At 38.9% G+C, this 12786-nt stretch overlaps 1 protein-coding gene across 6 annotated transcripts in view; it reads left to right on the top strand.

The window, feature by feature from the left end:
- The window catches only part of CNTNAP5 (contactin associated protein family member 5), a 1071087-nt gene that overhangs the window by 901424 nt on the left and 156877 nt on the right, over positions 1–12786 (top strand). For 5 of the 6 annotated variants that reach the window (XM_040228920.1, XM_040228919.1, XM_040228922.1 and 2 more), the window contains one exon: positions 5911–6150. The exons of the other annotated variant lie outside the window; for it this stretch is intronic. In XM_040228920.1, coding sequence (XP_040084854.1) covers positions 5911–6150 — 240 coding nt within the window. The remainder of the gene's footprint in view (positions 1–5910; positions 6151–12786) is intronic. 6 annotated transcript variants of the gene reach the window in all.

Raw genomic sequence — 12786 nt, 5'->3', positions numbered from 1 at the left:
GGAAACATCATCATAACGAAGACACTTAATACCAAGGGCCAACAGAAGAGATTCAAATAAAATTGCTTCTATGTAGGCTGGTGAACTAATAGTTTAGGCTGTCCAGAAGATTGATGTGGAAGAGAGAATAAATGTACATGTGTATATTACTTGGTGGGAGAATCCACGGAAGAGATGAGAAGAAGAAAGTGGAAGCAGTACTTCATTGTAGTACTGACCCAAACTGTTACCAAAAGTGGGGTCTGGCTGCTCACTGCTTGAAAGTCAACACTGGAGAGGGAAGTTGGTAGAAAGGAAAGTTTTCTTTATTTTGGAGGTTGCCAACTTGGGGAGAGGGCAGACTCCTGTCCAAAGTGACAATCAGTGCTCAAATTATAAAGGGGAGTTTCAGGGGTATATAGGCAGAAGGAGGGGGCTACATGCAAAAATAGCAGTCAGTTCTAACAGTCTTTTGAAATTGGTCATGTAGTGGTCTGATTAGCATCATCTGGATTGTTTTGGGTACAATTATCTTCAGTTCTGGGTGGATTTGTTCCCATTTCTTTGAGACCAATTCTCCAAACTGTGATAACTTATGTAATGGCTGCAATCTGGTCATCAAGTAGTAAACTCTCAGCTGGTGGAGGTTTTAGTATGTACAAGACAGCTCATAGGGGATGGCTCAGAATATTATCATATACCCTGAGAAGGAACTAAAGGTCCTTGACTTTGTTTAGTGGCTAAACTATTATTTTGTCCTGTTTGACTGCTTTCCTTTCTTTCTGCATCTTCTCACTTCTCTGATTAAATTTATTCTGTGACTAAGGTTTTTCTACAGACAAAGGCAGGCAGAGGACATGGGGTGGGGGAGGAAGGACCATATATCCTTGCTCCATTATCAAAATAGTCTAATCAAATAGCTCATTTTAGGATTTTTAGGGCTTTGAAGGTATCCAGGCATTGAAGGTCAAGAGATCCCAGTCTGACTCCTGGCTCTGGAATTGATTCTTGACTTTGGCCAAAGCAATTTCTTTGTCATTAAGTTTCCTCAACTCTGTAATGTGAATAATATGAAGAATTTCTTCTTTCCAAATGAATATTAAATGAGTTAGTTATACAGTTTCTAGCATATAGTAAGTATGTTTGAAAAAAATTTTTTTTAGAATTGGAAGCATTGTTCTGATTCTTAAACACATTGCTTAATCTAGATTAAGTGCAAGCCTCAGAAACATAATTCTCAGCTATTTTAAGAATAACTTCTTTTTATTACTATGTTTCTTGTTGTTCTTTTCCCAAGTTTATAGTAAACTTTAGGCAAGAAAAAGATAAATAAGATAAAAATTAATGAGAGAAACAGCTGAAAATTCAAACACCTTCAAGGGCCAGAAAGGCAGTCTGAAAGAATGAAATTGTCCTGGTAGGGAATGGGGCCAAGTGGACAGTTCTTATCCTGTCATAAAGGAACTGATCCCAGGGCAGCTGAGCTTTGTCAAGCAGGAAGTAACTTTTTTGTTAACAGGTCTTCAGATTTTTCAATGAAAGGCTTACTAGAACTTTTTAAATTATTCATATTTATTTATTTATTTACTCTGGGCCAAGCCCAGTGCCAAAATAAGGGTATGGTCTTTTTCATTTTTAAGTTGAAGTATAGTTGATTTACAAAGTTGTGTTAGTTTCAGCTGTACAGCAGTGATCAGTTATACAGATACATATTTTTTTTCATATCCTTTTCTGTTATAGGTCATTACAAAATATTGAGTGTACTTCCCTGTGCTATACAGCAGGACCTTGTTGGTTACCTATTATATATAGTAGTGTGTATCTATCCATAGGGTCACAAAGAGTGGGACATGACTGAAGTGACTGAGCACAGCACCCACAAGAAATTTAAACAAGTATTTACTGGGTCTCCTGTTGTAGCAGGAGAGAGTGAGAACAAGTAATATGTTCCCTTGCTCGCTTTCTGAGTATGGATCTAGCTGATTTCTTATATGGGGTGAAGGTAGGGACAGGTCCAGGAGTCAGGCCAAAGGGATGGTTTAGGTGGAATCAGTCCTGAATATTCACTGGAAGGACTGAGGCTGAAGTTGAAGCTCCAATACTTTGGCCTTGATGCCAAGAGCTGACTTGTAGGAAAAGCCCTTGATTCTGGAAAATACTGAGGGTAAGAGGAGAAGGCAGTGACAAAGGATGAGATGGTTAGATGGCATCATTGACTCAATGGACATGAGTTTGAGCAAACTCTGGGAGATAGTGAAGGACAGGGAAGCCTGCTGTGCTGCAGTCCATGCAGTCACAAAAAATCAGACACAATGGAGTGATTGAACTAAATAGATGCTGTTGGATGCAGGGGGCATGCACAGTACTCTGTTCTGATTTTTCAGAAGTGGGAGTTGGGTTCTTTTGGGTTTTTTGTATCTTGTTGTCCATAAATTTGGAGTGGGAAATGGCAACCTATTTCATTATTCTTGCCTGGAGAATCCAATGGACAGAGAAGCTTGATGGGCTATAGTCCATGGGGTCACAAACAGTCAGACCCAACTGAGTGACTGAGCCCACCCCCACATCCATAATTTGCCCCAATTGTGAAAACACACAGTTATTTTCAGTCCCTTACAGTTTCTTTGTATTTTGTTGCTCGAGGAAACATTTCTCCAGGTGCAAGCACTGCAGCAAATAAATGATCATCCCAGGTCCCAGCTTTTCTCAGTTTAAGGAATTAAAGTGAGGGTGAGAAGAATTCAAGACTGTGGCTGTTAGTGTAGAGAGATGCTGATGGATCCAAAGATAATTAAGGGTGCAGATGAATAGGACAGGACTGAGGGAGGAGGACGTGTGTGAGAAAGGGGAGTAAAGATTGTGGCAGCATTTTCTGTACAGTATTCAAGTTTCAGGGAAGATTCACACCTCCACCAACACAGTGCAAAATAGGTGACCTTGTCAGAAAAGGGAGCGTGCTTACCACCTGATTGGGCATGACTGTGTGGGTGGGGAGCATCTTTCTTGAAGCACTCTATTCTTGGTCTACAATATTGCCTCTCCATAAGAAAAAGGAGCCTAACCTCTAGTTTTTCTCCCTCTTAAAGAATAAAAAGCAGCCAGGAGAAAATTGAAATTTAATTCATTGTGCAATTTGGTTCATATTCATTGTGTCATTGTGTTTTACCAGCATCTGCAATTGAAATGACCCCCTTATTTTGGGTCATTCTCACCATACTTTATATGTCTCAAACACCAAGGGGTGTATTTCTGCTAGAAACACCACCCTAGCCACTTCTTCATTTATAAACGTGTTGACTAAGTCACACACAAGCAAATGTGTAATAGATCTTGCATTCTCCACCTCTGCTTAGAAGAAAAATGCCACTAACAAGATATATGAAGAGTTATACAAATCCACCACAGGGAGTGACTACAAAATAAGGGGAAAAATAAAACAAAACATTTGCCTACATAAATTCTCCTCTGTTTATTCTACACCATCTCTAGGAAAGAAATAATGAACCTTTCTTCATGATCTGCTTGTGTTTATAATTGATTTATCTTGTGGTTAAAAGGAGATTTACTCACTAAAATTGAGAAAGACAGGAGAAAGCAATTTGGGTTTGACCTTCTGGCCTGCTTGGGTATCACTTATCGAAACTGAAAACAGAGTGGAGTTCTATCACTCCTTCAGAATAAAACATTAAATTAATTCTTTAGAAACATTTTGTCCCAATCTTGCAGGAGCAGCCAGTGAATACTGTACATATACTTATGGATCTGATAACCTGGTGTGATTCAGAGATGGAAGAATTCTCCCCACTTTCAACTCTTGCTTTTTGAAAATATTTTTTATGTGTTTATTTTTATTTGTTTATATTGCTGCACCAGGTCTTAGTTGCAGCATGTGGAATCTAGTTCCCTGACCTGGGATTGGACCCTGTATCCCTGATTGGGAGCTGGGAGTCTTAGTCACTGAACCACCAGGGAAGTCCCTCAACCCTATTGCTAATTAACATTTTGTCCACCCTGCCATGCTTGCAGATTTTTTATTCACATTATATATTCATTTATCTAACTTACAGCTTTGTTTCTTATTTATTGTGATATTCCTGGTCAGAGATAACATATTTAGAATTCATATTTGTACTCACTTTGATATGAATATATTTTTATCGAGTCACTTGCTGGACCAGGATTTAATAAAATTTTAGCATGAATGATTACAAATAAATGAGGCTCAGAAAGGAGAGATGATTTATACAATAAACAAATACCACCTTATTACTGCCATTGTTTTCCAACTTACCTTTTCTCCATTAGGACACTCTGTAGACCTTGGAGAATTTAATGTGTCCTCCATTTTTCCAAGCAACTGTGGGCTTGAGGCCAAAGCATTGAACTTGAAATAGAATTTGTGTTTTGTAAGGACAGGTTGACTCTGTATTCTTTCTGAACTCTCCCAGAATTCCCAACACCAAATCAATAACTACTGATGGAATTTGTCTTAATTCTTGGCTTATTCTCTCTCTGCACACATTTTTCTAATATCCTGTAGAATTCTGTTTCCAACAGTAACAAAACATTCTGTCTCTTTGAATCTCCTCTGTTCCTGATTAATTTGCAACAAGCGTTGCAACTCTTTCTGAAGCCTTCAAGATGTACCCTCAGGAGAAAGTTGGGTTGCAATTCTTTTCTGCATTCCAGAGGAAGAAATTTATTTTCCAAATAATGATTTGGGGGTAATCACTGGGAAATATATATATACATACACATGCATGCACACAGAAACAGTCTACTAGTTCTAATCATTGTGAGGCTCAAGAGAAATGAACAATGATTAAGGATGTAGCATATTCCATAATCTTAACTAAGCCTTGTAAATACATGAAATAGACTGATTCTTATTTTAGAGATCAAGGAGCTGAAGCTTAGGGGATTCAGTCATTATGTGGTCATTATTGTCATTAGGTCTAATGGCTATTGGCATGGAGTTTGACGCCATGTCTGTCTGGTCCTAACATCCATCTCTTTATAGTACTTGACACAATGCTGCATAAGCTTTACAAAGTGAAAGTTGCCCAGTCGTGTCTGACTCTGTGACTCCATGGACTGTAGCCCACCAGGCTCTTCTATCAGTGGAATGCTCCAAGCAAGACTACTGGAGTGGTAGCCATGCCCTCCTCCAGGGGATCTTCCTCTCCCAGAGACCAAACCCAGGTCTCCTGCATTTCAGGCAGATTCTTTACCCTTTAAGCCACCAGGGAAGTCCAAGCTTTACAAAGCTTGTTGCCTTTTTCTAACTCAGCGCACCAAACATCTTGCTTCTAACATTGTCAGAGGGACAGTCCCACTCTGAGCATTCATCTTCAGATAAATGTCTGCTATAGACAAAGATTAGGGCATCTCTGTTTGCTCAGTTGGTAAAGAATCTTCCTGCAATGCGTGAGACCTGGGTTCAATCCCTGGGTTGGGAAGATCTCCTGGAGAAGGGAAAGGCTTCCCACTCCAGTATTTTGGCTTGGAGAATTCCATGGACTGTAGTCCGTGGGGTCACAAAGAGCCAGACACAAGTGAGCAATTTTCACATTACTTTAGAGGAAGAATACATTTTATTTCATTTGCAAGGAGCCCAGTCATCTGAAGTTTCTATGTTAAACATGTCAAGTGGAGGATTCCACATGAACCATAGTTTATTTTATTTTATTTTATTTTATTTATTTATTTATTTATTTTTCAAGTGGGAGAGTAATTTTTCCAGTCTGGAAACACATGCCCTTTTCTCCAGGTTCTTTGAATTCCTAATTCTCACTGGAAACTTTAATTGAAAAATCCAACACATCATGCCAACAGATTACGAATTAACTATTATCAGTTTGGGGATATTAAACCTCAAAAATGTGAGCACTGTACCTTATATTTTTTCTCCTTTTATTCTTTACTGCTCAGGGGGAACATCATCAAGACAGAAAGGTTTCCTTGGATGCATACGCTCCTTACACTTGAATGGGCAGAAACTGGACCTGGAGGAGAGGGCAAAAGTTACGTCTGGAGTTCGGCCAGGATGCCCGGGCCATTGCAGCAGTTATGGCAGCATCTGCCACAATGGGGGCAAATGTGTGGAGAAGCACAGTGGATACTTCTGCGATTGCACCAATTCACCGTATGAAGGACCGTTTTGCAAAAAAGGTACAATAGAAATCTATGTTTTCCCCACAGGTTGTGTTTTAGTGCCTACAGATTGTAGTCATGTCACAGGAAACTCATGCCCTGAGAGAGTCCTCAAACATTCGTTTATTCTCCCTCAATTTCCCTCTCTGCAGACTCTCTGGATTGCTTCTCAACATAATTACATATACACATCCTTCATGTGTGTGGTGGAGAAGGAAATGGCCACCCACTCCATTATTCTTGCCTAGAGAATCCCGTGGACAGAGGAGCCTGGTGGGCTACAGTCCATGGGGTCACACAGAGTCAGACACAACTGAAGAGATTTAGCAGCAGCAGCAGCAGCAGCAGCAGCAGCAACAGCATGTGTGTGGATACTGGCAGTACAGTTGAATAGGATAGATAGTAACAGGAAAACACACTTGATGTGGCCTAGAGCCAGCTGAGCCCTGGGAGACATGGCCTGTCATTTCTGTTGTACTAACTTTCCTAATTCCAATTTCTTTATCCACAAATGTGATCAAATAATCATAGAATCTAGCCCTGGAAAATCTTTAATGACCTTGAAGCCATCCTGAATCATTTTTACAATAGGGAGTGTATAGGTAAGTTAATAAAATCCATATCATGTATTTAAAAAAAATAAAATCTCTCAATTCTGCAGGTGACATGAGTGGTGTCTGAGGCTTTAAAAGCTTTACCCAAAGATTCACATTTAGTTCCTAGGGGACTGAGAATGGAGCACAGGCATCAGAACCCCTTCCCTAGTACCTTTCCACACTCTTTCCTAATCCTATAAATTAATTTCATTGGCAAAAGCTAACCATGTTGGATACACACACTTGAACAAGGAATGAGGCTTATGGTGTAAATTCTCTAGATAAATTAAAACTGACTACAAACTATAAAAATTCATGATTCAGTATCAATACCTAGTATTTTTCAACTAGAAGGACAAACGATTTGGTCTACTATCAATCTTTGCAGACTCTTCTAAAGTTTATTCTATTGATGGAAAATAAAGATTGTTGGACAAAGAATGTAAGCATTAGTTCAAGAGCAGCATTTAAACTATTAAAATAAAATATTTTAATCACTGTGAAACACCATTTACATACAAACAATGATAGGAATTACAAATAATTCTCATCAGTTCATGAAAACACATCTTTCAAGCACCAGTAACAAACAATGTTTTATTTCATTCAACTTACTCTTAGAATTTAAAAATAATAGGAAAAAAACCCACTGAATGTTCTTTTTAAAAGACTGTAATTTAAGCTCTTCATTCATTGATGCTGGCCTCCTCCCCAGTTAGTTTGAATCATTTGCTTGTTGTTACTGGAAAGCATTGTGCTCCTTGGGAGAAAATTACTGGTACAAATTTTAGGGCCAGCAGAGTGGCAGGCCTGCATGGAAGACTGAACTAAAGCAAGTCCTGTGTTGGTAGGCTGTTCATGTGAGCTCCTGGGTTTTAACATTGGTGGAAGTCTGTGGAATAATTTCCCCTGAAATTTGGAATGGCACCCTTAGACTGGCTCTACATGCTCGAAGAAGCAAATGGAGAATAAACACTATCAAGCCCAACTCACTAAAATCTGCTAGCATTATTTTACAAGATCTATAACCAAGTGTTTGTTTGGGAAAAAAATAAAATATAAAGAAAAATGAGAGAACTCTATGCATTTCTCCAGAGACATTTTTCAAACATCTCATAGATCATCTCACTCTAAGTTTAGCCTAATTTCCCATTGGTTCCTTTCTCTGAAACAACTCCTATTCATTATCTTCTGTCCATGTCAGCGCATCTTTTGATTGTATTTGTTGAAATATCTGCTGTGCTCTCTTCCCACGTTTTAGTGTGATCTATAAGAAAAATGGACAAATACGTACTTAGCCTTTTCGGCTTGCTTCATATTTCACTGTTTGTGAACTTTCTCCCTATCTCATAAATCTAAGGAAATAATTCCCTTTATATTCTGCAGTTGCAAAGTATGTAAGATGAACCTTCTATCCACATATTTGAGCCATGTCAGTTGACTCTGGGAAATGTGGCTTCGGAGTGAAATGGGAACCCTTAGCTCCAAGATTGTCCTAGACAAGGCTGTTCTCTATTGGAGGAGGCTTGTATGCTAACCTTCCATGTATATTTTAGGGGATGCAAATCTTGGAAGTATCTAGGGTGGAATTAAGAACATTTGTCCATGACCAGTGACTGCCCTAGAACCAGCATCTATTGACCCATTTTATGTTTCTGATCTGGAAATAAACAAGTAATAATCACAAATTAGCTACGATTTATGGACTGCAGCTTTTATTCCTTATGCCCAAGGTATGAAGGAAGAAGTAATATTGCATTTAACATATGAGAACTCTGACAGTCATATTGGTTTAGTGACTTACATTTTTGACCCTAATTTCATCCTATTACCACAAGAATGTGGTCAGTCAGTTCAGTCAGTTCAGTCACTCAGTCATGTCTGACTCTTTGAGACCCCATGAATTGCAGCATGCCAGGTCTCCCTGTCCATCACCAACTCCTGCAGTTCACTCAGACTCACATCCATCAAGTCAGTGATGCCATCCAGCCATCTCATCCTCTGTCAAGCCCTTCTCCTCCTGCCCCCAATCCCTCCCAGCATCAGAGTCTTTTCCAATGAGTCAACTCTTCTCATGAGGTGGCCAAAATACTGGAGTTTCAGCTTTAGCATCATTCCTTCCAAAGAAATCCCAGGGCTGATCTCCTTCAGAATGGACTGGTTGGATCTCCTTGCAGTCCAAGGGACTCTCAAGAGTCTTCAACACCACAGTTCAAAAACATCAGTTCTTCAGTGCTCAGGTTTCTTCACAGTCCAACTCTCATATCTATACATGACCACTGGAAAAACATAGCCTTGACTAGATGGACCTTTGTTGGCAAAGTAATCTCTCTGCTTTTCAATATGCTGTCTAGGCTGGTCATAACTTTTCTTCCAAGGAGTAAGCATCTTTTAATTTCATGGCTGCAGTCACCATCTACAGTGATTTTGGAGCCCCCCAAGTTAAGTCTGACACTGTTTCCACTGTTTCCTCATCTATTTCTCATGAAGTGATGGGGCCAGATGCCATGATCTTTGTTTTCTGAATGTTGAGCTTTAAGCCAACTTTTTCACTCTTTACTTTCACTGTCATCAAGAGGCTTTTTAGTTCCTCTTCACTTTCTGCCATAAGGGTGTTGTCATCTGCATATCTGAGGTTATTGATATTTCTCCTGGCAATCTTGATTCCAGCTTGTGCTTCTTCCAGCCCAGCGTTTCTCATGATATAGTCTGCATAGAAGTTAAATAAGCAGGGTGACAGTATACAGCCTTGATGTACTCCTTTTCTTATTTGGAACCAGTATGTTGTTCCATGTCCAGTTCTAACTGTTGCTTCCTGAATTAAAAAAAAAACAGAGAGAAACATACAAACAAAACAATAAAAAATAGGATTCAAATATGTAAGGTTTTTTATTGTTTTGTTTGTGTGCTTCTCTTTTTTTTTATTATTGAGATATAATTTACATACCCAAAATGTATGCTTCTAAAATGTGCAATTCAGTTTTTTTTTTACTATATTTACAAAGTTGCACAACTATTAGCACTCCATAATATGTTAATAAAATGGAATAGATAGAATTTCTCAACTACAGTAAATACAAAGGAAAGAAATACAAGAAAATTGGATTTTCTTTTTGGTAGTTGTTTTTGAATGATAAGATTGGTTTTTATTTTTCTAGATTTCTGAGTATATTTTCGAATAGAATTCCAAATATATTATCTAATGTTTTTAATAAGCATTCTTATATAATTCAGTTTTAATGATTGTAGTATATTCTATCTGGTGGAATGGCTTCTGTGTATTTAACCCATTCTATCACTGGAGCATGTTACTGAAGTGATTGTCAGACTCTGGTACCAGACCTACCTGTGTTCAGAATTCTGTCTCACCTACAGTCTACACTGTTTGATGCTGGTTGTGTAATTCAACCTCATGATTCCATGGTGTTGTCACAAGTAGTATGTGAAAAATTTAGAAATTCTTTGTGAATTTCTGCCATGGAAATTTAACAAACACTTCACAAAGCAATTGAGATCATGCCTGGCATATAAAGTGTCAGTAAATTGCCCATATCATTATTTGGGAATAATCATCCCAAATAATGTATCATCATTATTTTAGATTAGCCCAAATTTTGTACACATATAATGCTGTAGAACTTCCCTGGTGGCTCAGATGGTAAAGTGTCTGCCTGCAATGCAGGAGACCTGGGTTCAATCCCTGGGTCAGGAAAATCCCCTGGAGAATGAAATGGCAACCCACTCCAGTACTCTTGCCTGGAAAATCCCATGGAAGGAGGAACCTGGTAGGCTACAGTCCATGGGGTCGCAAAAGGTCAGACACGACTGAGCAACTTCACTTTCACAATGCTATGATAAGCATCAGTTCAGTTCAGTTCAGTAGCTCAGTTGTGTCCGACTCTTTGTGACCCCATGAATCGCAGCACGCCAGGCCTCCCTGTCCATCACCATCCCCCAGAGTTCACCCAGACTCATGTCCATTGAGTCCATGATACCATCCAGCCATCTCATCCTGGGTCGTTCCCTTCTCCTCCTGCCCCCAATCCCTCCCAGCATCAGAGTCTTTTCCAATGAGTCAACTCTTCCCATGAGGTGGCCAAAGTACTAGAGTTTCAGCTTCAGCATCACTCCCTCCAAAGAAATCCCAGGGTTGATCTCTTTCAGAATGGACTGGTTGGATCTCCTTGCAGTCCAAGGGACTCTCAAGAGTCTTCTCCAACGCCACAGTTCAAACGCATCAATTCTTCGGCGCTCAGCCTTCTTCACAGTCCAAATATCACATCCATACATGACCACAGGAAAAAACCATAGCCTTGACTAGACGGACCTTAGTCGACAAAGTAATGTCTCTGCTTTTGAATGTGCTATCTAGGTTGGTCATAACTTTTCTTCCAAGGAGTAAGCATCTTTTAATTTCATGGCTGCAGTCACCATCTACAGTGATATTGGAGCCCCACAAAAATAAAGTCTGACACTGTTTCCTCATCTATTTCCCATGAAGTGATGAGACTGGATGCCATGATCTTCGTTTTCTGAATGTTGAGCTTTAAGCCAACTTTTTCACTCTCCTCTTTCACTTTCATCAAGAGGCTTTTTAGCTCCTCTTCACTTTCTGCCATAAGGGTGGTGTCATCTGCATATCTGAGGTTATTGATATTTCTCCTGGCAATCTTGATTCCAGCTTGTGTTTCTTCCAGATAAGCATATGTATTGATTATTCCCTTATTAATGGAATTTCAGTGAAAAACAGTATACATATATTTAGCAATTTAGCAATTGTCAAAAACTTACTGAAAAAATGATACGATATATACCGTCCTGCCAACATGTATTTTTTTTTTTACTTTTTATTGCAGAAAAATTAAATTATGTACTGCAGTATAGAGGTTCCAGAACTTCCAGGCATCCCTTACTTAGCTCCAACTGTTATTAACTCATGATCATTGTTATTTCATCTATAAGCTATCATCCCTCCTCCTCTTTTATTATAGTGAAGCAAATTCCAGGTATCACATAAGTTCTTCTGTAAACATTATAATATGAATTATTAAAAGATAAGAACTCATAAAAGCATGTATCCACAGGCTGATATTAATAAGAAAATTTTAATGATTTTGAATACTGTAAAATATCCACTCAGCATTCAAATTCTCATTTCTTTCATTTATTTTCAGTTTGTTTGAAGTTTTTCTAAATCAAGTACAGCCTGACTGATTCTATAGCACTGCTAGCCTATTCATTAAGGCCTAATCTTTATACTTACTCTAATTCTAAATCTATTTCTATTATTAAGACCAGTTGTTTATTGAATTCCTACTATGTGCTGTTCCTTTGCATCCTTTCTCCCAACCCTTCTCCTCACCTTGAGATTGAATTCATTCCTGTTTTTGTTGGCCTGAGGTTGAGAGAGCAGGAGAAGGTCATAGCACCAGGGTCCAGGCCTAGGTTAACCTGCTCCGAGGCTACCAGGGGCACAAGTTCTCTCCAGCGTCACCTTATTTCCTAGCACCTCCTCTGAATTCCTTACGCACTTTCAGACCTTGCCATTACCAAGCTCTTCTTTCAGTTCTTCTCAGGCTACTCCTGGTCACAGAAGGCTCCGCCTCTGGGATTCACTGTCTTTGTCATTCACACATCATATCCAAGGCCATATTCCATCAGTCTCATTTCTTTTCACATGTGTTCTGTCTTCTGCAAATCTAATCAGCACAGTCCTTTCCATGATGTAGGTGCTGAAAGGATGTTGCCAATGTTGGTTATTGTGATCCTAGAGTTTTATCATCATCATAATAATTAATTATTAATAATAATCACCTTCAAGTGAAGACTTTTCTGACATTTAGCCCACTGGTTTCAGGTGTTCAGATTAATCAGAGGGCTTAAATATGATCAGAGAACTCAAACTCTTAGATTATAAAAGAAAAGAAACAGGGAATAAATCAAATTCATGTGTTTTGCTGAATTTAAATTGAAATTCACAATGTCTTAGTAATAAAATAGTTATAACTGAGGCTAGGGGAGGAGGAAAGAGAAATTTGATAGGAAAACTCTAGTTTAA

The sequence above is a fragment of the Oryx dammah genome, unplaced genomic scaffold (genome assembly GCF_014754425.2).
Source record: "Oryx dammah isolate SB20612 unplaced genomic scaffold, SCBI_Odam_1.1 HiC_scaffold_27, whole genome shotgun sequence".
Lineage (NCBI taxonomy): Eukaryota > Metazoa > Chordata > Mammalia > Artiodactyla > Bovidae > Oryx > Oryx dammah.
The sequence above is the reverse complement of the archived record's forward strand: the minus strand, read 5'-3'. Positions and strand labels throughout refer to the sequence as shown.